General features: G+C 45.3%; 1 protein-coding gene across 4 annotated transcripts; it reads right to left on the reverse strand.

The window, feature by feature from the left end:
* Positions 1–2,735: 2,735 nt before the first annotated feature.
* LOC106587590 (retinoblastoma-like protein 2) lies at positions 2,736–22,340 on the reverse strand. 4 transcript variants are annotated; one of them, XM_082969600.1, is made up of 16 exons: positions 22,026–22,340; positions 13,945–14,057; positions 11,765–12,661; positions 8,510–8,636; positions 8,078–8,190; positions 7,891–7,994; positions 7,436–7,573; positions 7,013–7,183; positions 6,511–6,808; positions 6,189–6,346; positions 5,908–6,084; positions 5,655–5,726; positions 5,477–5,555; positions 5,149–5,330; positions 4,725–4,889; positions 2,736–4,533 (listed from the first exon to the last, which is right to left on the reverse strand). In XM_082969600.1, exons 4-16 carry the CDS (start codon positions 8,557–8,559, stop codon positions 4,279–4,281), a joined length of 1,962 nt encoding a protein of 653 aa, XP_082825726.1. In that variant the 5' UTR covers positions 8,560–8,636; positions 11,765–12,661; positions 13,945–14,057; positions 22,026–22,340; the 3' UTR covers positions 2,736–4,278. The 4 variants fall into 4 exon arrangements, with proteins under 4 accessions (XP_082825726.1, XP_045564022.1, XP_045564021.1 ...); XM_045708066.2 differs by lacking the exon at positions 11,765–12,661 and having other exon boundaries at positions 5,149–5,279; XM_045708065.2 differs by lacking the exon at positions 11,765–12,661.
* Between the last annotated feature and the right edge of the window lie 143 nt (positions 22,341–22,483).

Consider the following 22,483-nt stretch of genomic DNA (forward strand, 5'->3'; position numbering starts at 1 on the left):
AATTAACTGGTAATGAGAAGATAAGAGCCCTTCTCTCTGCAGGTGTGGAACCACTAATCAATTGCCAGTGAAAATGGAGTAGAAATGTGTTTTATTTTATCCCACATCTGAAATTAAAAAGCTATTTAGCACCACATTTTCTAACAAAGTGCTATCCATTTATCTTCTCAAACACATTATTCAATCACACTTTCCATTTGTATAATGGTAATATTTTCATGTAATTTCCCGCTTCCTCTGTGATGGGTATTTGTGATATGGGCTTTGTGAAATGGCTATTCCCTTCCAGCTCTATTCACTCGCTGGTAATACATTTACAACATATATTTCAGATTAAATGTCTTGAGAAAATGGACCAGGGCCTTGGATAGCCCACCAAATACTGATGGATCACTTCTGCACCCTGGTGGTGACAGACAGAACTGCAGGTGTGTTTACATGCCACCTGGTGGCAAAAGAAGGCATTGCAGTATATAGTATTTGTATCTATGGGAACCATTTCCTTCATAGGTAATAACAAGCATGCTGCTGTCTACCCAAACACAGAGTTGTAACAGCTTCCTGATGCAGTGTTATGTAGTGTTGGAGCCTAGGATTGCTGGAGTGATCAGTAATATGCTGTACAGCTGTAACAAAAACTGCCTACAAAGCCTACTGATTTGGCTGCTGTTCGGTTTAGCCTGCGGCAGGGTTGGAAGCTTTTGAAATAACTGATTGCAATTGCCACCTTGGAACAGAGGTGTGTGATGGAGAGTGAGATAGAGATGGAGGTAAGAACAATAAAGGACATTAAAAACAATAAAGGACATTAGTCAGATTGAATCTGTACATTTACTACCATGTCTCATTGTTGTTACAATGACCATACTGGCACATTAACAGGATATAAACATGGCACTGTGGACACTGAAGGTCCAGTTGAGAGATTGAGAGAGAGAGTGTTCTGGAAAAGCAACAGTAGACAGAGTAAGGAACCTGTGGCTGGTAGGTTACATCACAGAGGGGAGTGTGTGGCTGGTAGGTTACATCACAGAGGGGAGTGTGTGGCTGGTAGGTTACATCACAGAGGGGAGTGTGTGGCTGGTAGGTTACATCACAGAGGGGAGTGTGTGGCTGGTAGGTCACATCACAGAGGGGAGTGTGTGGCTGGTAGGTTACATCATAGAGGGGAGTGTGTGGCTGGTAGGTTACATCACAGAGTGGAGTGGGGTGTGTGGCTGGTAGGTCTACATCACAGAGTGGAGCGGGGGGTGTGGCTGGTAGGTTACATCACAGAGTGGAGCAGCGTGTGTGGCTGGTAGGTCTACATCACAGAGTGGAGCGGGGTGTGTGGCTGGTAGGTTACATCACAGAGTGGAGCGGGGTGTGTGGCTGGTAGGTTACATCACAGAGTGGAGCGGGGTGTGTGGCTGGTAGGTTACATCACAGATCGGAGCGGGGTGTGTGGCTGGTAGGTTACATCACAGTGTAGAGCGGGGTGTGTGGCTGGTCTGGTCCCAGATGACGATGGACAGTTGTGCAGCATTGCCTTCCTCTGCAGGCAGGTCCAATCTGTAAGCACGCACGCACACAGAGAGAGAGAGAGAGAGAGAGAGCGAGAGAGAGAGAGAGAGAGAGAGAGAGAGAGAGAGAGACCATCTCACTAGCTAGCTATACATCACATCTGGTCATGTCAAATAGCCACAGACAGACAGAGAAGTAATAGAGGTGATTGTATCATAGTGCTGCCCAATGGGATAGTCATCATTTGTTCAACTTGTTTATGGCTTAATCATTAGAATAGCTAACTTCCATTTGATAGAATAAAGAAAGTGACCCAAAATGTCATACAGATAATTGTATTGGTCCATATTTGGGTGATGAGATAGCATAAAAGTGTAACTGGCAGAATTACAGATATCTTACTTTGAGGAGTTTGTGTTAAGAAGAAAGATGGATGTCAGTCGCAGCTTGATATGCCTTCTGTTTCATCTTTGTCTTTGTCTGTAGTTTCTTTAGTCTCCTCAGCGGTGGACTTACTGGTCGAGCTGGCCGACGCTGGTCTGGTCTCTGGCTTTTTAGAAGGGTCCACCACGACAGAACCCCTGCTGGTGTTGCACCCCATGGTTCAGTCCAGTGGGAGACTGATTAAAACAGACGTCCTGTTGAGGTTGTTGGTTGTTGGTTGTTGATGAACACTGAAAAGCGTCTGAAGTTATTACCAAGCTGACCTTTACCTTAAAACCTCCAGGACTGTTGTGGAAGCAGATCCCCCTGGTTTCCTGTGTAACCATAGAAATATAATCCCTAGAACGGACATTCCGATTCAAGTTAATGGGTCTGAGGGCCTTCCCGATTCTAGGGATTCTATTTTCTATACTGGTCTCTCAGGGGTTTAGTTAACAGGCCTTTGCTGATTGGTTCTTGGAGGATTATTATGATTTGCTTGCGTGTCAGGACATAGTTACTGATAAACAGTATGGGTATTGTTACTCAATCACTAGGCCGTCATGGAAACCTATTTTCCCCACTATGAAAGTGAATGGCCATTTGTTTGGATGTTTTTCAAAATATGCCATTTTGAAAATTAACAAAATAACAATTTTACTATATCAACATGAGACTAATATACCAAGACTGATATGTCGCATGCTGTTTATGACCTTGTTGTCTCTTAGTGCCAAAATATCCAACATGGAGCTATGTTTCTTTTCCAAAGTGGCTCTCACTATGTTGTGGTAATGTTGACGATAGGGTAAGGAGATGTTTGAGTTTGAGTTTATTTTATTTTTACAGGGGCAGTGCACATTAATCAATGTTTCAGTAAAAGTGACGGTTTTAGCCAGCTGGCTAATTTTCAACCGCAGTCCCTGGGCAGGTTATTAAAAACAATTACAATACAGACAATCAATGAGCAGTGAGCACAGACAGAGCAACATAGGACAAGCAAGACATAGCATACAGACAGAGCAACATAGGACAAGCAAGACATAGCATACAGACAGAGCAACATAGGACAAGCAAGACATAGCATACAGACAGAGCAACATAGGACAAGCAAGATATAGCATACAGACAGAGCAACATAGGACAAGCAAGATATAGCATACAGACAGAGCAACATAGGACAAGCAAGATATAGCATACAGACAGAGCAACATAGGACAAGCAAGATATAGCATACAGACAGAGCAACATAGGACAAGCAAGATATAGCATACAGACAGAGCAACATAGGACAAGCAAGATATAGCATACAGACAGAGCAACATAGGACAAGCAAGATATAGCATACAGACAGAGCAACATAGGACAAGCAAGACATAGCATACAGACAGAGCAACATAGGACAAGCAAGACATAGCATACAGACAGAGCAACATAGGACAAGCAAGATATAGCATACAGACAGAGCAACATAGGACAAGCAAGATATAGCATACAGACAGAGCAACATAGGACAAGCAAGATATAGCATACAGACAGAGCAACATAGGACAAGCAAGATATAGCATACAGACAGAGCAACATAGGACAAGCAAGACATAGCATACAGACAGAGCAACATAGGACAAAAAGCAACAAGACAAATGTAAAAACAGAGTTATGTTTACCCATCACAATACAAAGAAGTAAAGGATGTGTGCCACAGATCAGTACAAATTCAACACTGGTAGAGAAAAGCAGAATATTATCTAACATCTGGTCCTAACAGATACATTACGCTGTATAATAATTTAAAAAGGCTCACCTATATGTCATATATCTGTGTTTAATTTGTTTTAAATTAGTTACGCTTTTTTTATTTTGAATACTGCACTGTTGGGTAGGGCTTGCAAGTTAAGCATTTCACTGTACTTGTGCATGTGACAAATGAAACTTCAAAATTGAAACTAATTACATACTGTATGTTCCAGAGAGAGACATCTCGTCTCCTCCCTCTCACCAAACACAAACTGTACACAGTGCTCAGTACCAGCACAAATCCTTTACGGCTTCCTTAGGATGAATATATACTGCATATGATATGTATGATATGATATTTGATACAGAGCCCTAGTTACCTTCAGATTATTACATTACCCTCATTATTAGTACAAATCAGCTTTTCTAATCATCAACATTGCTTGCTAAGAGAGCTTCGCTGAGTGCTAATGATGCCAATTCTTTCTAACATTGTAGATCCACAGCATCCATTCTCCCATTATCAGTGCCTGTCGTCCATATTCTGCCAATGAGTGTAGGTAGACCTGCAAGAAGTATGAAGCATGACGGTAAGTCAAAGAAAGTGAGATGTCATCAATGCGTCCCATTGTGTGCTGTTGCCTGATGCAGTGCCTTGGCCCCGCTCTGGGCTTGTTGCTGGTTCTGGGCCCTCGTCAGTGCCTGGTCGAAGTCCCTGAGCTTTCTCTGCAAGTTTGACGGTCTATCCTGACAGGGTCTCTTCACAAGCGGCCCACCCTCCTCCTCACCATCCTCCTGCAGCAAGGCTGCACAGCGCTTCCTGGTGCGTGACTGAAATGTCCTCATCATGTCGCTGATCTCTCTCAGACTCTGTGGGATACAACGATTAGCAACACACGACTAGTTATGTACTGTGTATTTACGATGACCAGGCCTTTTGTTTTTCACAGTTACTGAAGTTAAAATATGTGTAATGTTAGTTAGGCTTCAGACAGGAAGTATAGAAGAGGGTCAGTTAGGGAACCGTTAGCAGAATTTGAGATGTATTTCCAACCTCTGACCTTTGAGGTGCTTCTGCTGAAAATGTAGAGAACCCCAGTGCGGGGGGAGGGGTGTGTGCTGGGCTTGTGGGGGGAGATGTAGAGGGAATGGTGGTTGGAGGGGCGGAGTCTGCGCAAGGATCCAATACGCTGCCAGGGGTATGGCGAAAGGGGAGGGGTTTCAACCTGTGCATAGAAAAATAATCCGAATGTGGTCAGAATCTCTGTTGGACAGTGATGATAGCACTGGGCCTAGGAACAATGCACTGCATCTGTTCAAGGACTTCTCTTACTTATATTACCGGATCAGATGACCTTTAAGTACCCATGATGTTATACCACAGTTTGGACCACAGTTATCTGAGACCACTGGTAAAGTGTTTCCTATGTATTGTGTATGACGACTACTGACTCCATTAGGTAGTATAAGAAAATGTCCCCTCACCCCGGCTATGGTCAGAGAGCTGGAGGTGTAGCGGAGGGCAAAGTCTTTCATCTGTTTGACATAGACGGTGTTGTAGAAATAGATGAGGTGCCCTCTCTCCCCCTGGTCCTGTCTACAGGGAGCTCTGGGTCCTGTAGGATGGGTGGGAGGGGTCTGGTAGGTAAGCAAGCCACTGCTGGGGTCTACATCAACTCGGAAACAGAGCAGCATCACCATCAAAAATTATCAGTTTTAATACTTAATTATTTCATTAAATTATTTGTTAATTCATGCATATTATGATGCAAACATATCCATGTGAATGTATGTATTTTTCTATTTGTCTAACTGTTTTCTCTGTTGGATCCTCCAGGAGAGTTTTGTGAGGTCTTGGTGTTTCTCCCTGAGATCAGAACACTTCTGAATACCTGACAGGAGGACAATACAGACTTCATCAACTACACAATAACAAACAAGCTGGATTTAACTCACACACACAAAAGCAAGCAAAACATTGATCTCCTTACAGAGTTGCTTGCTTGAGGCTGAGTCTTGTAGCACTGCAGGATGAGCTTGAAGGGCATGTCCACTTTGTTTACCTGCACGAGCAACACACAGCATAAACATGGAAATGAAGGTATTATATTACATTATTATCATCAATACACAGCTGAAGAAGTATAGAAGGCTGAATGCCTTGCTGTCGATCACCCAAGTCATAAAACCATCTGCGTTAAGGAAGTATAGCAAAAAGTCTAGAGGCAAAGTAAATAGTGCTACCTTGGCCATGACATAGATGGCACACATTAGTATTTGGTCCAGGTGTCGGTCTAGCATGAGGTCAGTGCAGTGGACCAAGGAGTGTTCAACGCAGGTCCAGATCTTCAGCCGCAGCGCCTCACAGATGTCCAGTTTAACACAGATGTCCCTCAGACGCATGCTCACCAGGTGGTAGACCTGAGACAGAGGGAAGGAGTATGGCCTTTGTCTTGTAACTAAATATCTAGGCTCATAGCATTCAGGCCAGCTCAGGTATGTAGAAATCTGTGAGTAAAGCCTACCTTGCGGAGGAACAGTGAGATGGAGCCCTTACTCTGAGGTCTGTGTGTGACTGGGTTCTGGGGCTGCTGGGTAGAGGTGCTGGAGACCTGCTGTGGAGGAATGGGCTGATCTACAACACTGAGGGTAAATGTGATGCCTCCCCGGTCATTGGCAATGCCTGGGTGTGGAAGAGGTTTAATTGAACAAATAGCAGTGGTTGTTGTGATATGTAAACAAGGTATATACCATGTTTATTACAAGATGTATTACATTATGTCAGTATTCTATTAGGGTTGTCATTTCTATGGCCATATTGGGTTTCATCTGAGAGAAGGTATTTACCTCGAACCGGTATGGTGACTGACTGGCCATTGTTGGTGGTGACAGTTGCTGATGCCATGGTGACTACAGTCTGTCCAGTAACAATGACAGAGGAGGACTGGGATGGGCTGACTGGTGTGGTAGGGCAAGCGGCCATCTTTGAGCCAGCAGGGGGTGAGCTGTAGCGTTCATGGTGGGTAATCGGGGAGTTCAGGTCATTTCCATGGATCCCACTCACAAGGCTTGGGGTCAAGTGTGAAGGGGTGGGAGGGATCTTGACCATCTTGTCTGTGTCCTCTGAGTATTGGGGGAGCATCACCTGGAACACACATAGAACCATCTGTTAACTCAAGTTTGGGATCATTTTGTTTCCTCTTTTTAATGGAACGACAGCCGCCATGACGCCATATTAGATCAACTTGTTTCGAGTGCGCCAGCAGTGTTGCTCTATATACTTTGAGAGGGTGCACTGTATAATTTGCCCAGGTCACAAATAGGTGAATTTGAACCATTGCCCGCTGACCTGATGGTATGCAGGCAGCTGTCCCTGTCCCTTAGCAGCTCTGATCTGATCCCAGAGTGGTGAGTCTCTCCTCCAGGCCAGACTCTCCAGGACCTGCTCCTCTATATGCATCAGACGCCTGACCACAGCCGGCAGCAAGCCCTCCTCAGCCCGCAGCACCAGCTCTATCACCTGGGACACACCACACACAGTAGAGGGTTAAACAGCACCTAAATAGATCACTAAGATTACAGTAGACGTGTTTGAACCCAGGACGTCTGTATGCCCCAAGACCGTGTAAGCCGTCTGAGCCCAAGCCTAGGCATTAGCTTGAGGAGGTTTCAGGTAAGGTTACTTATCACGTGAAACCACCTCCTTTACACAAAACCTACGATGTTACAGTACAGTATGACATGTACTGCAGGTGTTTTGTGTAGATGTTACCTTGTAGAAGTCGTATGGCGCCAGGCTAAAGATGTCAATGACCAGGGGGAAGCTGCCAGGTGGCTGATGGGAGAAGATAACCATCTCCAGACAACAGGCCACTAGAGAGCGCTGGAACAGATCATGCTCCAGAATGCCCTGCCAAAGAAACAAGTCATCAAGGACAACCTCTATACTATACATGTCTGTACAACATTTTGTCCTATATTTATATTGTATTTATTTATTTATTTTAATCCCAGACCCCTGTCCCCGCAGGAGGCCTTTTGCCTTTTGGTAGGCCGTCATTGTAAGTAAGAATTTGTTCTTAACTGACTTGCTTAGTTAAATAAAGGTTAAATAAAAAATACATAAATAAAATACAACAGTGCACCCAGAGGGAATTGTAAAGTGAATGCTTAACAACACTAAACAGTGCAGTTCCAGTCATAGACAGCAGAGGGCAGAGGACTCACTAAAAGGTCTTTGGCTTCCAGCCTCTTCCTCTCCTGATTGATGACAGCCTCTAGAACCCTGTAGTACAAAGCCTCTGTCTGGCTGGAGAACTTCACTCCTCTCTCTACAAACAACAGGAAGTTACTGAAAAGTGCACATTAATGTCAATATATCAACACATGCATACACACAGACACACACACACACCTCTGTCTAGGCTGCGGTTCTCCTCCCATGGTTCCTGGTAGTGCTGGATGAAGCTGTGGAGCATGTCTCTCAGTCTAGTGGAGATGACCTCACTAGGGTTTCTGGCACAGGACCTGAACAAAATACACCTTAAAGAACCATACAGCCACTTTTCCACCCCCATAGACTACTGATAGATATTGCCCACCCATAGGTATAGATCTAGGATAAGCTTATCTTCCCCCAAATCCTAACCTTCTCCATAATGGGAAGAATGTGTAACATAGTAAAACAACATGTATTTTCTTATTCTTCAAGAAACTCAACACTGACCATAGATCACGGTGTACTCTATCATAGGCTACAGGCCCAAATACATTTCCCCTGCGGCACATTACAGTCTACTACAGTTACGTATGAGGCCCACACAGACACATGCCCACCATAGCTGACCTGAATGTTCTAGCCAGACTGTCACTGGGTACATGTCTCTGGGTTGCCATGACGACCTCCAGCCGCTCACAGCACCTCCTCTGGTAGAGTATAGCTCCGTGTCAGTCAGTGGAGTAGCAGTGGACACCTGTACATAATGCATACACCAGGCAGAGGTTTGAAAACCCTTTAGAGCGGTACATGAGACCGTATAAAAAGGATCATCATTATATTTCCTTGCATGAGAAACATGTGAAACAATGGTTAAAATTTACAACACGAACCACACAGTAATGATACTAAGTCATCTAAGAGACAATTGGGCCCAAGTTAAGTGTGTGTGTGTGTGTGTGTGTGTGTGTGTGTGTGTGTGTGTGTGTGTGTGTGTGTGTGTGTGTGTGTTTGTGTGTGTGTGATGAACTGCCAAAATACAAATATTTCCTGTTGAAGAGGAATATTCCGATTTATGAATCTGTTTCTCTGTTTGTCAAGCAGTTCTACAGTTCTGCTGTGGAAGGATTCAGAGAGAGAGAGAGAGAGTGTCACAACGTCCACGGAAGGTGGCGCCTCTCGGGCGGTGCTCGGCGGTCGTCGTCGCCTGCCCACTAGCTGCCACCGATCTATGATTCTGTGTCTGTTGGTTTTGTCTGATTAGGTCTGCACCTGTTTTGTGTTAGTCAATTAGTGGGGGTATTTAGTTTGTCTGTTTCGTTTGGGGATTTGTGCGGGATTGTTCTTTGTCATGTTGTTTGATAGTCGGGAATTGTTGTATGTTTTCCCAGTGAAGTTGCTTGTTTAGGCATTAGGGTTGCCGGGCTGCGCCCCGTCCTTGTGGATCTTTGGAGCTGTCCTCCTTCCTAGTTGTTTTTGCAACCTGCCTTGTTGCGTCATTTTTTCTGTTTTGATTATTAAACATACGTTTAAACGGATCTCAGTCTCCTGCGCCTGACTTCACCCCTCCTGCTATCAAAGTGATCTGTGACAGAATCCCGCACCAAAACATAGAGTCAGCAGGAGCAGAAGCGCTGTCCATGGAGGAACAGGTGACACAGCATGCTAGCCTCCTCCATCGCCTGGGCACAGCCATGGACCAGGTGCTGGCGCGTTGGTGCTGAGGTGCTGGCGCCATGGACCAGGTGCTGAGAGTTGCTCCCCCACCCACACCAACGCCAGCTTACCACCCTGTGTCTCTACCGGCACCAACGGAACCCAGCTCGAGTGGGATCAGGATCACGCCCCCCAGGGAGTTCGATGGAACGGCCGCTAGGTGCAAGGGGTTCCTGCTCCAGCTAGAACTGTACCTGGCGACCATCCGCCCCCCCCCCCCCCCCCTCCCCTCTGAAGAGGAGAGGGTGAGGGTCCTAGAATGGGCCAACGCAGTCTGGGAGGGCCTAGACTCGGCTAGGGACGACTACCCGGAATTCACCCGCCGCTTCCGGGCGGTATTCGATCATCCCCCGGAGGGCAAGGTGGCGGGTGAGCGATTGTTCCACCTGAGACAGGAGACGAGGAGCGCTCAGGACTTTGCCTTGGAGTTCCGGACCCTCGCCGCTGGATCGGGGTGGAATGAACGGGCCCTGATTGACCACTACCGATGTAGTCTTAGAGAGGATGTCCGCTGGGAGCTGGCTTGTTGGGACAATACCATCACCCTGGACCAGCTCATAGATCTATCCATCAGGCTGGACAACCTGCTGGCTGCCTGGGGGCATTCCAATCAGGGCCTTTTTGTTCCACCTTCCAGTCCTCCTGCTCCAACGCCCATGGAGATAGGAGGGACTGCAGCTAGGAGGACCGGAAGAGGGGTCCTCTCCTGCGCCCACTGTGGTCGCAGAGGGCACACTGCGGACCGGTGCTGGAGAAGCTCGCCCGGGAGTTCAGATGGCAGGCAGAGCACCGCCCGACCGGGGAGAGGCGCCACCTTCTGTGGACGTTGTGACAGTACCACACTCACCCTCTCCTCTTCTGGACTGATCACCGAAATCTGGAGTACATCCGGGCAGCGAGGAGACTTAACCCTCGTCAAGCCAGGTGGGCCATGTTTTTTACGAGGTTTCAGTTCACCCTCTCGTACATCCCAGGTTCCCGGAACCTGAAGACCGACGCACTGTCGCGTCTCTACGACACCGAGGAGCGGGCCATTGATCCCACTCCCATCCTCCCTGCCTCCTGTCTGGTGGCACCAGTGGTCTGGGAGGTGGATGCGGACATCGAGCGGGCGGTGCAGTCAGAACCCATTCCACCCCAGTGTCTCGCGGGTCGGAGGTACGTCCCGCTCGGTGTTCGCGATCGTCTGATCCGGTGGTTGCACACTCTACCCTCCTTGGGTCATCCAGGTGTTGAACGGACGATGCGGGGTCTGAAAGGGAAGTACTGGTGGCCCACTTTGGTTAAGGATGTGAGGCGCTATGTCTCTTCCTGTTCGGTGTGCGCCCAGTGTAAGGCTCCTAGACACCTGCCTCGAGGGAAACTACAGCCCCTCCCCGTTCCACAGCGACCATGGTCCCACCTGTCGGTGGATTTCCTCACATATCTCCCGCCGTCTCAGGGGAACACCACGATCCTGGTCGTTGTGGATCGGTTCTCGAAGTCCTGCCGTCTACTCCCTTTGCCCGGTCTTCCTACGGCCCTACAGACCGCGGAGGCCCTGTTTACGCATGTCTTCCGGCACTACGGGGTGCCCGGGGACATCGTCTCTGATCGAGGTCCCCAGTTCACGTCCCGGGTGTGAGGGCGTTTATGGAGAGACTGGGGGTCTCGGTCAGTTTGACTTCGGGTTTTCACCCCGAGAGCAATGGGCAGGTGGAGCGTATTAACCAGGATGTGGGCAGGTTTCTGCGGTCCTATTGCCAGGACCGGCCAGGGGAGTGGGCGAGGTTCGTGCCATGGGCCGAGATGGCGCAGAACTCTCTGCGCCACTCCTCTACTAACCTGTCACCCTTTCAGGTGGTGTTGGGGTACCAGCCGGTCCTGGTGCCATGGCATCAGAGCCAGACGGAGGCTCCTGCGGTGGAGGAATGGGTACAGCGCTCAAAGAAGACCTGGAGTGCCATCCAGGAGGCCCTTAAACGGGCTGTAGGATGGCACAAGGAGAGCGCTGACCGCCGCCGCACTGAGGTCCCCATGTTTACCCCAGGGGACAGGGCCTGGCTCTCGACCCGGAACCTGCCCCTCCGCCTGCCCTGCCGGAAGCTGGGTCCGCGATTTGTGGGGCCGTTCAAAGTCCTGAGGAGAATAAACAAGGTGTGTTATAGGTTACAACTTCCTTCATATTACCGTATTAACCCCTCGTTTCATGTCTCTCCTCGGGCCGGTGGTAGCTGATCCGCTGCAGGATGCTGAGGTGCGGGAGGTCCCTCCGCCCCCCCTGGACATCGGGGGGGCCCTGGCGTACACAGTCCGGTCCATCTTGGACTCCTGGCGTTGGGTAGGGGGCCTGCAGTACCTCGTGGACTGGGAGGGGTACGGCCCGGATGAGAGGTGCTGGGTCCCGGTGGGGGACATTCTGGATCCAGCTCTGCTGTGGGAATTCCACAGTCTCCATCCGGATCGCCCTGCGCCTCGCCCTCCGGGTCGTCCTCGAGGCCGGCGTCGGCGCGCTGCGGGATCCGCGCGTCGGGGGGGGGGGGGGGGGGGTACTGTCACAACGTCCATGGAAGGTGGCGCCTCTCCCCGGTCGGGCGGTGCTCGGCGGTCGTCGTCGCCTGCCCACTAGCTGCCACCGATCTATGATTCTGTGTCTGTTGGTTTTGTCTGATTAGGTCTGCACCTGTTTTGTGTTAGTCAATTAGTGGGGGTATTTAGTTTGTCTGTTTCGTTTGGGGATTTGTGCGTGATTGTTCTTTGTCATGTTGTTTGATAGTCGGGAATTGTTGTATGTTTTCCCAGTGAAGTTGCTTGTTTAGGCATTAGGGTTGCCGGGCTGCACCCCGTCCTTGTGGATCTTTGGAGCTGTCCTCCTTCCTAGTTGTTTTTGCAACCTGCCTTGTTGCGGCATTTTTTCTGTTTTGATTATTAAGCATGCGTTTAAACGGATCTCAGTCTCCTGCGCCTGACTTCACCCCTCCTGCTATCAAAGTGATCCGTGACAGAGAGACCATATCCCATCCTGGAATATACAAGGTCTGAAGTCATCTTCCTTTGGACTAAAGAGCAGGAACCCAGACTTTACCACTATTAAATAAATCAAAACAGGAACATTTTACATCTGGTTAGAAATGAATAAAGAAATAATCTCAACAGATAAAAATGTTGTCATGTGTGCTACCTACACTCTTAGAAAAAATGTGCTATAGAACCTTAAACGGTTCTTCAGCTGTCCCCATAGGAGAACCCTTTGAGGAACCATTTTTGGTCCATGTAGAACCTTTTTGGTTCAAGGTAGAAAAATGTTGGGTTCCATGCAGGACCCTTTCCAAAGAGGGTTCTACATAGAACCCAAAAGGGTTCTATGTGGAACCAAAAATGGTTCTTCTACGGGGACAGCCGAAGAACGTTTTGGAATGTACAGTACTGTATATCCCCCCACTAGAATCCCCCATACTTTAATAAAAACAGCTTCTCCATCCTAAAGGGGGAACTCAATCATTTCCAGACCAAGGGACATGTCCTAGTGTGTGGAGACCTAAACGCCAGAACTGGACAACACCTGACACACTCAGAACACAGGGGACAAAAACCTGCCTGGAGGTGGCAGCATTCCCTCCCCAATATGCCCAACAACTACGACAAAAGAACCAACAAAAACGGGTCACACAACTCCTGCAGCTCTGTCGCACGCTGGGTCTGTACATAGTCAATGGTAGGCTTCAAGGGGACTCCTACGGTAGGTACACCTACAGCTCATGTCTTGGCAGCAGTACTGTAAACTACTTTATCACCAACCTCAACCCAGAGTCTCTCAGAGCGTTCAGTCTGACACCCCTATCAGATCACAGCAAAATCACAGCCTACTTGAACAGAACAAAACTCAGTCATGAGGCATCAAAGCCAAGTAAACTGCATACTATTAAGAAACGATATAGATAAAAGGAAAGTAGTGTAGAAACCTACCAGAAAACAATTAGCCAACAACAAATTCAATCCCTTTTAGACAATTTCCTGGACAAAACATTTTACTGCAAAAGTGAAGTTGTAAACTTAGCAGTAGAAAGCCTAAACACTAAACAAACAACAACATGAAAAGCTATCTGTCCAAAATGGACATGCATGGATAAATTACTTCTCCAAACTTTTCTGGCACTATAACAAACCGCAAAAACAAATAAAGTGCCTTCGGAAAGTATTCAGACCCCTTGACTTTTTCCACCTTTCGTTACGTTACAACCTTAATCTAAAATTGATTTTTTTTAAAGTACTATCCTCAGCAATCTACACACAATACCCCATAAGGACAAGGCAAATACAGGGTTTTAGAAATGTTGGCAAATTTATCAAATAAAATAAAACAGAAATACCTTATTTACATAAGTATTCAGACCCTTTGCAATGAGACTTGAAAATTAACTCAGGTGCATCCTGTTTCCATTGATCATCCTTGAAATGTTTCTATAACTTGATTGGAGTCCACCTGTGGGAAATTCAATTGATTAGACATGATTTGGAAAAGCACACACCTGTCTATATAAGGTTCCACAGTTGACAGTGCATGTCAGAGCAAAAACCAAGCCATGAGGTCAAAGGAATTGTCCGTAGAGCTCCGCGACAGGATTGTGTCGAGGCACAGATCTGGGGAAGGGTACCAAAACATTTCTGCAGCATTGAAGGTCCCCAAGAACACAGTGGCCTCTATCATTCTTAAACGGAAGACGTTTGTAACCACCAAGACTCTCCCTAGAGCTGAGCCTAAGCACACAGCCAAGACAATGCAGAAGTGGCTTCGGGCCAAGTCTCTGAATGTCCTTGAGTGGCCCGGTGGGGTGGTGTAAAAAGTCAATGGGTCAGAATAATACTTTCCGAAGGCATTGTACATGATCATTACAAAATCTTAGAGTGAGCTATTAAAGAGTACCAGAACCCACTGGATTCTCCAATTACACTGAATGAACTACAGGACAAAATACAAACCTCTCAACCTAAAAAGGCTTGTGGTGTTTATGGTATCCTAAATAAAATGATAAAATGTACAGACCACAAATTCCAATTGTCTATACTTAATCTCTTTAACATCCTCCTTAGCTCTGGCATTTTCCCTAACATTTGGAACCAAGGACTGATCACCCAAATCCACAGAAGTGGACACAAAGTTGACCCCAAGAACTACATTTCCTCAGTGAAAACAGTCCTGAGCAAATGTCAAATTGGCTTTTTACCAAATTACCATACAACAGACCACGTATTCACTCTGCACACCCATTTTGACAAACAAACAAAACAAGTCTTCTCATGCTTTGTTGATTGCTTTTGACTCAATTTGGCATGAGGGTGTGCTATACAAATTGATCTAAAGCAGTGTTGGGGGGGAAAAACTTAAAATCCATGTACACAAACAATGTGTACAAGTACAGTTGAAGTCGGAAGTTTACATACACTTAGGTTGGAGTCATTAAAACTTGTTTTTCAACCACTCCACAAATTTCTTGTTAACAAACTATAGTTTTGGCAAGTCGGTTAGGACATCTACTTTGTGCATGACACAAGTAATTTTTCGAACAGTTGTTTACAGACAGACTATTTCACTTATAATTCCCTGTACCACAATTCCAGTGGGTCAGAGGTTTACATACGCTAAGTTGACTGTGCCTTTAAACAGCTTGGAAAATTCCAGAAAAGGATTTCCAGAAAAGGATGTCATGGCTTTAGAAGTTTCTGATTGGCTAATTGCATTCATTTGAGTCAATTGGAGGTGTACCTGTGGATGTATTTCAAGGCCTACCTTCAAACTCAGTGCCTCTTTGCTTGACATCATGGGAAAATCAAAAGAAATCAGCCAAGACCTCAGAAAACAAATTGTAGACATCCACAAATCTGGTTCATCCTTGGGAGCAATTTCCAAACGCCTGAAGGTACCACATTCATCTGTACAAACAATAGTACGCAAGTATAAACACCATGGGACCACGCAGCTGTCATACCGCTCAGGAAGGAGATGCGTTCTGTCTCCTAGAGATGAACGTACTTTGGTGCGAAAAGTGCAAATCAAGCCCAGAACAACAGCAAAGGACCTTGTGAAGATGCTGGTGGAAACAGGTACAAATGTATTTATATCTACAGTAAAACAAGTCCTATATCAACATAACCTGAAAGGCTGCTCAGCAAGGAAGAAGCCACTGCTCCAAAACCGCCATAAAAAAGCCAGACTACGGTTTGCAACTGCACATGGGGACAAAGATCGTACTTTTTGGAGAAATGTCCTCTGGTCTGATGAAACAAAAATATAATTTTTGGCCTAATGACCATAGTTATGTTTGGTGAAAAAAAGGGGGAGGCTTGCAAGCTGAAGAACACCATCCCAACCGTGTAGCACAGGGTGGCAGCATCATGTTGTGGGGGTGCTTTGCTGCAGGAGTGACTGGTATACTTCACAAAATAGATGGCATCATGAGAAAGGAAAATTATGTGGCTATATTGAAGCAACATCTCAAGACATCAGTCAGGAAGTTGAAGCTTGGTTGCAAATGGGTCTTCCAAATGGACAATGACCCCAAGCATACTTCCAAAGTTGTGGCAAAATGGCTTAAGGACAACAAAGTCAAGGTACTGAAGTGGCCATCACAAAGCCCTGACCTCAAACCTATAGAAAGTTTGTGGGCAGAACTGAAAAAGTGTGTGCGAGCAAGGAGGCCTACAGACCTGACTCAGTTACACCAGCTCTGTCAGGGGGAATGGGCCAAAATTCACCCAACTTATTGTGGGAAGCTTGTGGAAGGCTACCCAAAACGTTTGACCCAAGTTAAACAATTTAACGACAATGCTACCAAATACTAATTGAGTGTATGTAAACTTCTGACCCACTGGGAATGTGATGAAATAAATAAAAGCTGAAATAAATCATTCTCTCTACTATTATTCTGACATTTTACATTCTTAAAATAAAGTGGTGATCCTAACTGACCTAGGACAGGGAATTTTTACTAGGATTAAATGTCAGGAATTGTGAAAAACTGACTTTAAATGTATTTGGCTAAGGTGTATGTAAACTTCCGACTTCAACTGTATGCAGCTAAAATTGGCAACAACAAAAAATTGCCCCACCCTCTTCAACATTTATACCAACAAATTGGCGAGGGCTCAGTCTGAAGCACCCGGCCTCACCCTATTCGACTCTGAAGTCAAATGTTTACTGTTTGCAGATGATGTGGTGCTTCTGTTGCCAACTTGGGGCGGCAGGTAGCTTAGTGGTTATTGCGTTGGACTAGTAACCGAAAGGTTGCAAGATTGAATCCCCGAGCTGACAAGGTAAAAATCTGTCATTCAGCCCCTGAACAAGGCAGTTTTAAATTAACCCACTGTTCCTAGGCTGTCATTGTAAATAATAATTTGTTCTTAACTGACTTGCCTAGTTAAATAAAGGTAAACAAATTAAATAATTAAGCAGCACCTAGATCTTCTGCAGATTCTGTCAGACTTGGGCTCTGACAGTTAATCTCAGTAAGACAAAAATAATAGTGTTCCAAAAAAGGTCCAGTTTCCAGCCCCACAAATACAAATTCCACCTAGACACTGTTGCCCTAGATCACACAAAACAATATACCTACCTTGACCTACACATCAGCACCACAGAAGCCCTCTATGGGTGTGAGGTCTGGGGTCCTCTCACAAATGAATAATTCACGAACCCCAAATTGAGAGTCTATGCAGAATTATGAAAAAATTTAAAACTGCAAATAATGCATTCATAGCAGAATTAGGACGATTCCCGCTAATTATCAAAATCCAGAAAAGATGCAAATAACTTCCACAACCACCTAAAAGGAAGCGATTCTCAAACCTTCCATAACAAAGCCGTCACCTACAGAGAGATGAACCTGGAGAAGAGTCCCCTCAGCCAGCTGGTACTGGGACTCTGTTCACAACAGGACAGCAACACAATTAGACCCAACCAAATCATGAGAAAACAAAAAGATAATTACTTGACACATTGGAAAGTATCAACAGAAAACTGAGCAAACAGTAGCAGAATATCTGACCACTGTGACTGACCCAACATTAAGAAAAGCTTTGACTATGTACAGACTCAGTGAGCATGGCTTTGCTATCGAGAGGTCACCATCGGCAGATCTGGCTCTCAAGAAAAGACAGGCTATGTGCACACTGCCCACAAAATGAGGTGGAAACTGAGCTGCACTTCCTAACCTCCTGCCAAATGTATGACCATATTGGAGACACATACAGAGCATTCAGAAAGTATTCATACCCCTTGACTTATTCCATATGATGTGTTACAACCGGAAATGTTTAATGTGTTACAACCTGAATTCATGGATTAAATTGATTTACACACAATACCCCATAATGAAAACATGTTTTAGAAATGTTTGCTAATTTATTGAAAATTAAATACAGAAATATCTCATTTACATAAGTACACACCTGAGTCAATACATGTTAGAATCACCTTTGGCAGCGATTACGATCTACGAGCTGTGAGTCTTTCTGGGTAAATCTCTAAGAGTTTTGCACATGTGGATTGTTCAATATTTGCACATTATTATTACAAAAATTATTCAAGCTCTGTCAAGTTCATTGATCATGGCTAGACTGCCATCTTCAAGTCTTGCCATAGATTTTCACAATTGTAACTAGGCCACATTTAATGTTGTCTTGCTAAGCAACTCCAGTGTATATTTGGCCTTGTGTTTTAGGTTATTTTCCTGCTGAGAGGTGAATTTGTCTCCCTTTGTCTGGTGGAAAGCAGACTGAACCAGGTTTTCCTTTAGGATTTTGCATGTGCTTTACTCTATTCCGTTTCTTTTTACTCTACAAATCTCCCTAGTCCTTGCCGATGACAAGCATACCCATAACATGACGCACCCACCACCATGCTTGAAAATATGAAGGTGGTACTCAGTGATGTGTTGTGCTGGATTTGCCCCAAACATAATACTTTGTATTAAGGACATAAAGTTAATTTCTTTGCCACGTTTTGCTTTAGTGCCTTGCTGCAAACAGGATGTATGTTTTGGAACATTTCTTTCTGTGTAGGCTTCCTTCTTTTGACTCTGTCCTTTAGGTTAGTATTATAGAGTAACTACAATGTTGTTGATCCATTCTCAGTTTTCTCCTATCACAGCCATTAAACTCTGTAATGGTTTTAATGTCACCATGGTTAAATCCCTGAGCGATTTCTTTCCTCTTCTGTAACTGAGCTAGGAGGGACGCCTGTATCTTTGTAGTTACTGGATGTATTGATACACCATCCAAAGTGTAATTAATAACCATGCTCAAAGGGATATCCAATGTCTGCTTTTTTTATTTTACCCATTTACCAATAGGTGCCCTTCTTTGCATTGGAAAACCTCCCTGTTCTTTGTGGTTCAATAGGTGTTTGAAATTCACTGCTCGACTGAGGGACCTTGCAGATAATTGTACAGTATGTGTCGGTTACAGAGATAAGGTAGTCATTCAAAAGGTAGTCAGTCGTTCATGTTAAACACTATTATTAAACAGAGTCTAAGTAACTTATTATGTGACTTGTTAAGCAAATTTTTACTCCTGAACTTATTTAGGCTTGCCATAACAAAGGGGTTGAACACTTATTGACTCAAGACATTTCAGCTTTTCATTTTTAATTAATTTGTAAACATTTCTAAAAACATAATTCTACTTTGACATTATAGTGTATTGTGTGTTGGCCAGTGACACAAAATCTCAATTTATTCCAAATAAAAATTCAGGCTGTCACGCAACAAAATGCGGAAAGGTCAAGGGGTGCGAATATTTTCTGAAGGCACTATATTTCCCTCAGATTACAAACCCACAAAGAATTTGAAAAACAATCCAATCTCCCATATCCATTAGGTGAAATACAACAGTATGCCACCACAACAGCAAGATTTGTGACCTGGAGCACAAACACCATTGTAAATAGAACCTATATTTATCTGCTTATTTATATTACCTTTCATACCTCAACTATTTGCACATTTTTACATAGCACTGTACATAGCCAGCAATATAAGATTTGAAATGTCTATATTCTTTTAAAACTTTTGTGAGCGTAATGTTTACTATTAATTTCTGATTGTTTATTTCCCTTTCCCTTTCCATTTTGTTTGTCTATTTCGCTTGCTTAGGCAATGTAAACATATTTCCCATGCCAATAATCGCCTTTGAATTGATTTGAAATTGAGGGAGTAAAAGAGAGATTGTGCTGATTCAATGGTAACTCAGTCTCCTCTCCACAGCGATAATCATTTGCACATGTTCTCCATTTCTCTAGAATGCCAAGTTACTATCACAGACTGTGTGAGTGTGGTACACAGATGCTGCCTGGGGTAGAGGATCTGTCTCTCTGAGTGTGTGCAAATGTAGAAGTTAAACTGTGGTTTTGAATATAAACCAGATATGTCAGTGAGTGGGGAGGTGGATGCTGATTCTGAACATGTTGTGTACTATATCTGAGGAATAATTCGAGTTATAGTAAGTCAGTGAGATAAGCTGGGTGTGGTTATTGGGAAGTTATTTGAGGATGATGCTAGCAATGACTGTGTCGTTATGGGTTGCAGGTGATAATCAGTTTGACTTTGTCCACACTAAGGAGTACCACTTTGGGTTGAGACCAACACAGAGAGGGAGGGAGGGAGGGAGAGCAACAGAGAGGTAGAGAGAAAGACAAAGACCAACACAGAGAGACAGAGGGATCGAGGGAGAGCAATAGAGAGGTAGAGAGAAAGACAAAGACCAACACAGAGAGACCAAGGGATCGAGGGAGAGCAACAGAGAGGTAGAGAGAAAGACAAAGACCAACACAGAGAGACAGAGGGAGCGAGGGAGAGCAACAGAGAGGTAGAGAGAAAGACAAAGAGCAACACAGAGAGAGAAACAGAGGGCTACAAGCTAAGATGTAAGGTTATACCAGGTGAAGTTCTCGATATTCTGAATTGACTCATAACTGTACACCTGTAAATTACAGCCAGAGCCAGGCTGAGGCCAATGTTGAACCACATCAATTCCTGTGTTCTGTCACGAGTCAAACCTGTACACTATGTTCCTGTTCCTGGGCACTGTCACACAGTACACCGCTGTCACACAGTACACCGCTGTCACACAGTACACCGCTGTCACACAGTACACCGCTGTAACACAGTACACCGCTGTCACACAGTACACCGCTGTCACACAGTACACCGCTGTCACACAGTACACCGCTGTAACACAGTACACCGCTGTCACACAGTACACCGCTGTAACACAGTACACCGCTGTCACACAGTACACCGCTGTAACACAGTACACCGCTGTAACACAGTACACCGCTGTCACACAGTACACCGCTATCACACAGTACACCGCTGTCACACAGTACACCGCTGTCACACAGTACACCGCTGTCACACAGTACACCACTGTCATTGAATCTAATAATACCTTCCATTCATTCCCTACGAGCAACCGTACTGTTCCAACCCCAGACACTGGCCAACAGGCCTGGGTTCAAATACTATTTGAAATCTTTCTAACACTTTAGCTGGGCTTGATTGAGCTTGCTTGGCGCAATTGAACCAATAGAATAGTCGTATAAGTGCAAACCCTGCTCATATGGCATTACAGGCTTGTTCTAAAGCAAACACTAAAAGTATTTGAAAGATTTCAGATAGCATTTGAATCCAGGTCTGCTGGCCAACCTATCCCTCTCTCACTCTGCAGTACTGGGACGAAGCCTTGGTTGGCTTGGCTCTACTCCATCCACTACCAGGAAAATGGATTTAGCTCACCTCCCACTGAGTCAATTCAACCTTCCTATCTGTTCTGTGGAAGTTGATGGTTATAGTAAGGCTTTAACTCTGTCACTGTAACATCCCTCCTGAGAGCAGGCCACAGTCATAAGGGAGAGGTAGCTACTATGAGCCATGTGCTCGGTACTAATATTTCTATGCATATGTTCTCACCCATGTGGGCTACACACCGGATGTGGGCTAGTGGCCCACCAACTGACAACATAAGTCACCAGCTGCAACTCCTTCAGAATCAGTTTATATCATCTTACCCACCACCACCACCACACCTCTCTCTGTTCCCATGTTGGCTCTCTGTCACACTGCAATATCTCTTGAACTGACTGACTGTATCAGTGACAACCTCCAGAATACTTTTACTTTCTACAGTCATTTTGTGGCACACACATCTTTCAAAATACATATACAACTGAAGTGTTTCGCATCCATTTCAGAGAAATGTAACAGAACAATGTTGCATTTTATCTTGGCAATCTAACAACTCCTACAAGCCACAAATCATACATGATCATCATCCATAATAACATCAGTTAGACACACATCAACCCAGGACAAACAACATCCTGTGACATGTTATTTCCTGTAGTGCTACAGAGACAAAGAGAGACAAAAGAGCTGCAGTGATGCAACATGCTACTTACAGAGGCTCGTGAGAAGGATCTGATTCTGTTTTGTAGAGGCTTGGAGACACACTGCCTCTCTGCTTCTCTCTCTGTGGGACTAGCCAGGCTGAACAGCTGTGGGTGTGTGGGTGAGCATCAGAGCAGCACAGAGCAGTGAGCGCCACTATAAGTCTACAGGCAGGCAGCAGCAGGCTGCAGTGCACTGAGACAGAGAGGAAGCTGAAGGTCTGGCTCAGCCCATTGGCTCACAGCAGACAAGCCCAAACTTGTCATCTGCAATGGGTTGCTATGATAAGAGCCCTGAGGGCTGAGACTCACAGAGCAACAAGCGCCCCCTGGGGTGGAGTAGGAACATAATAGGGCATAAAGGAAGCAGAAGAATAGCAGTACATTAATCAGAAATGCTTTACAACAATATATACTATATCAGTTTTGAAAATGACTTTTTAGCCACACTATTAACTGAGACATTATCA

This window comes from Salmo salar, chromosome 26 (genome assembly GCF_965601325.2).
Source record: "Salmo salar chromosome 26, fSalSal1, whole genome shotgun sequence".
Classification (NCBI taxonomy): domain Eukaryota; kingdom Metazoa; phylum Chordata; class Actinopteri; order Salmoniformes; family Salmonidae; genus Salmo; species Salmo salar.

Excerpts from the sequence above, each read along its gene's own strand:
- LOC106587590 (XM_082969601.1), bottom strand. The coding sequence starts at position 8,559 with ATGGCAACCCAGAGACATGTACCCAGTGACAGTCTGGCTAGAACATTC. Across the intron at positions 7,995-8,077 it reads GAACCGCAGCCTAGACAGAG|AGAGAGGAGTGAAGTTCTCC; the intron begins GTGTGTGTGTGT and ends TGTTGTTTGTAG. Across the intron at positions 5,727-5,907 it reads CCATCTATGTCATGGCCAAG|GTAAACAAAGTGGACATGCC; the intron begins GTAGCACTATTT and ends TTGCTCGTGCAG.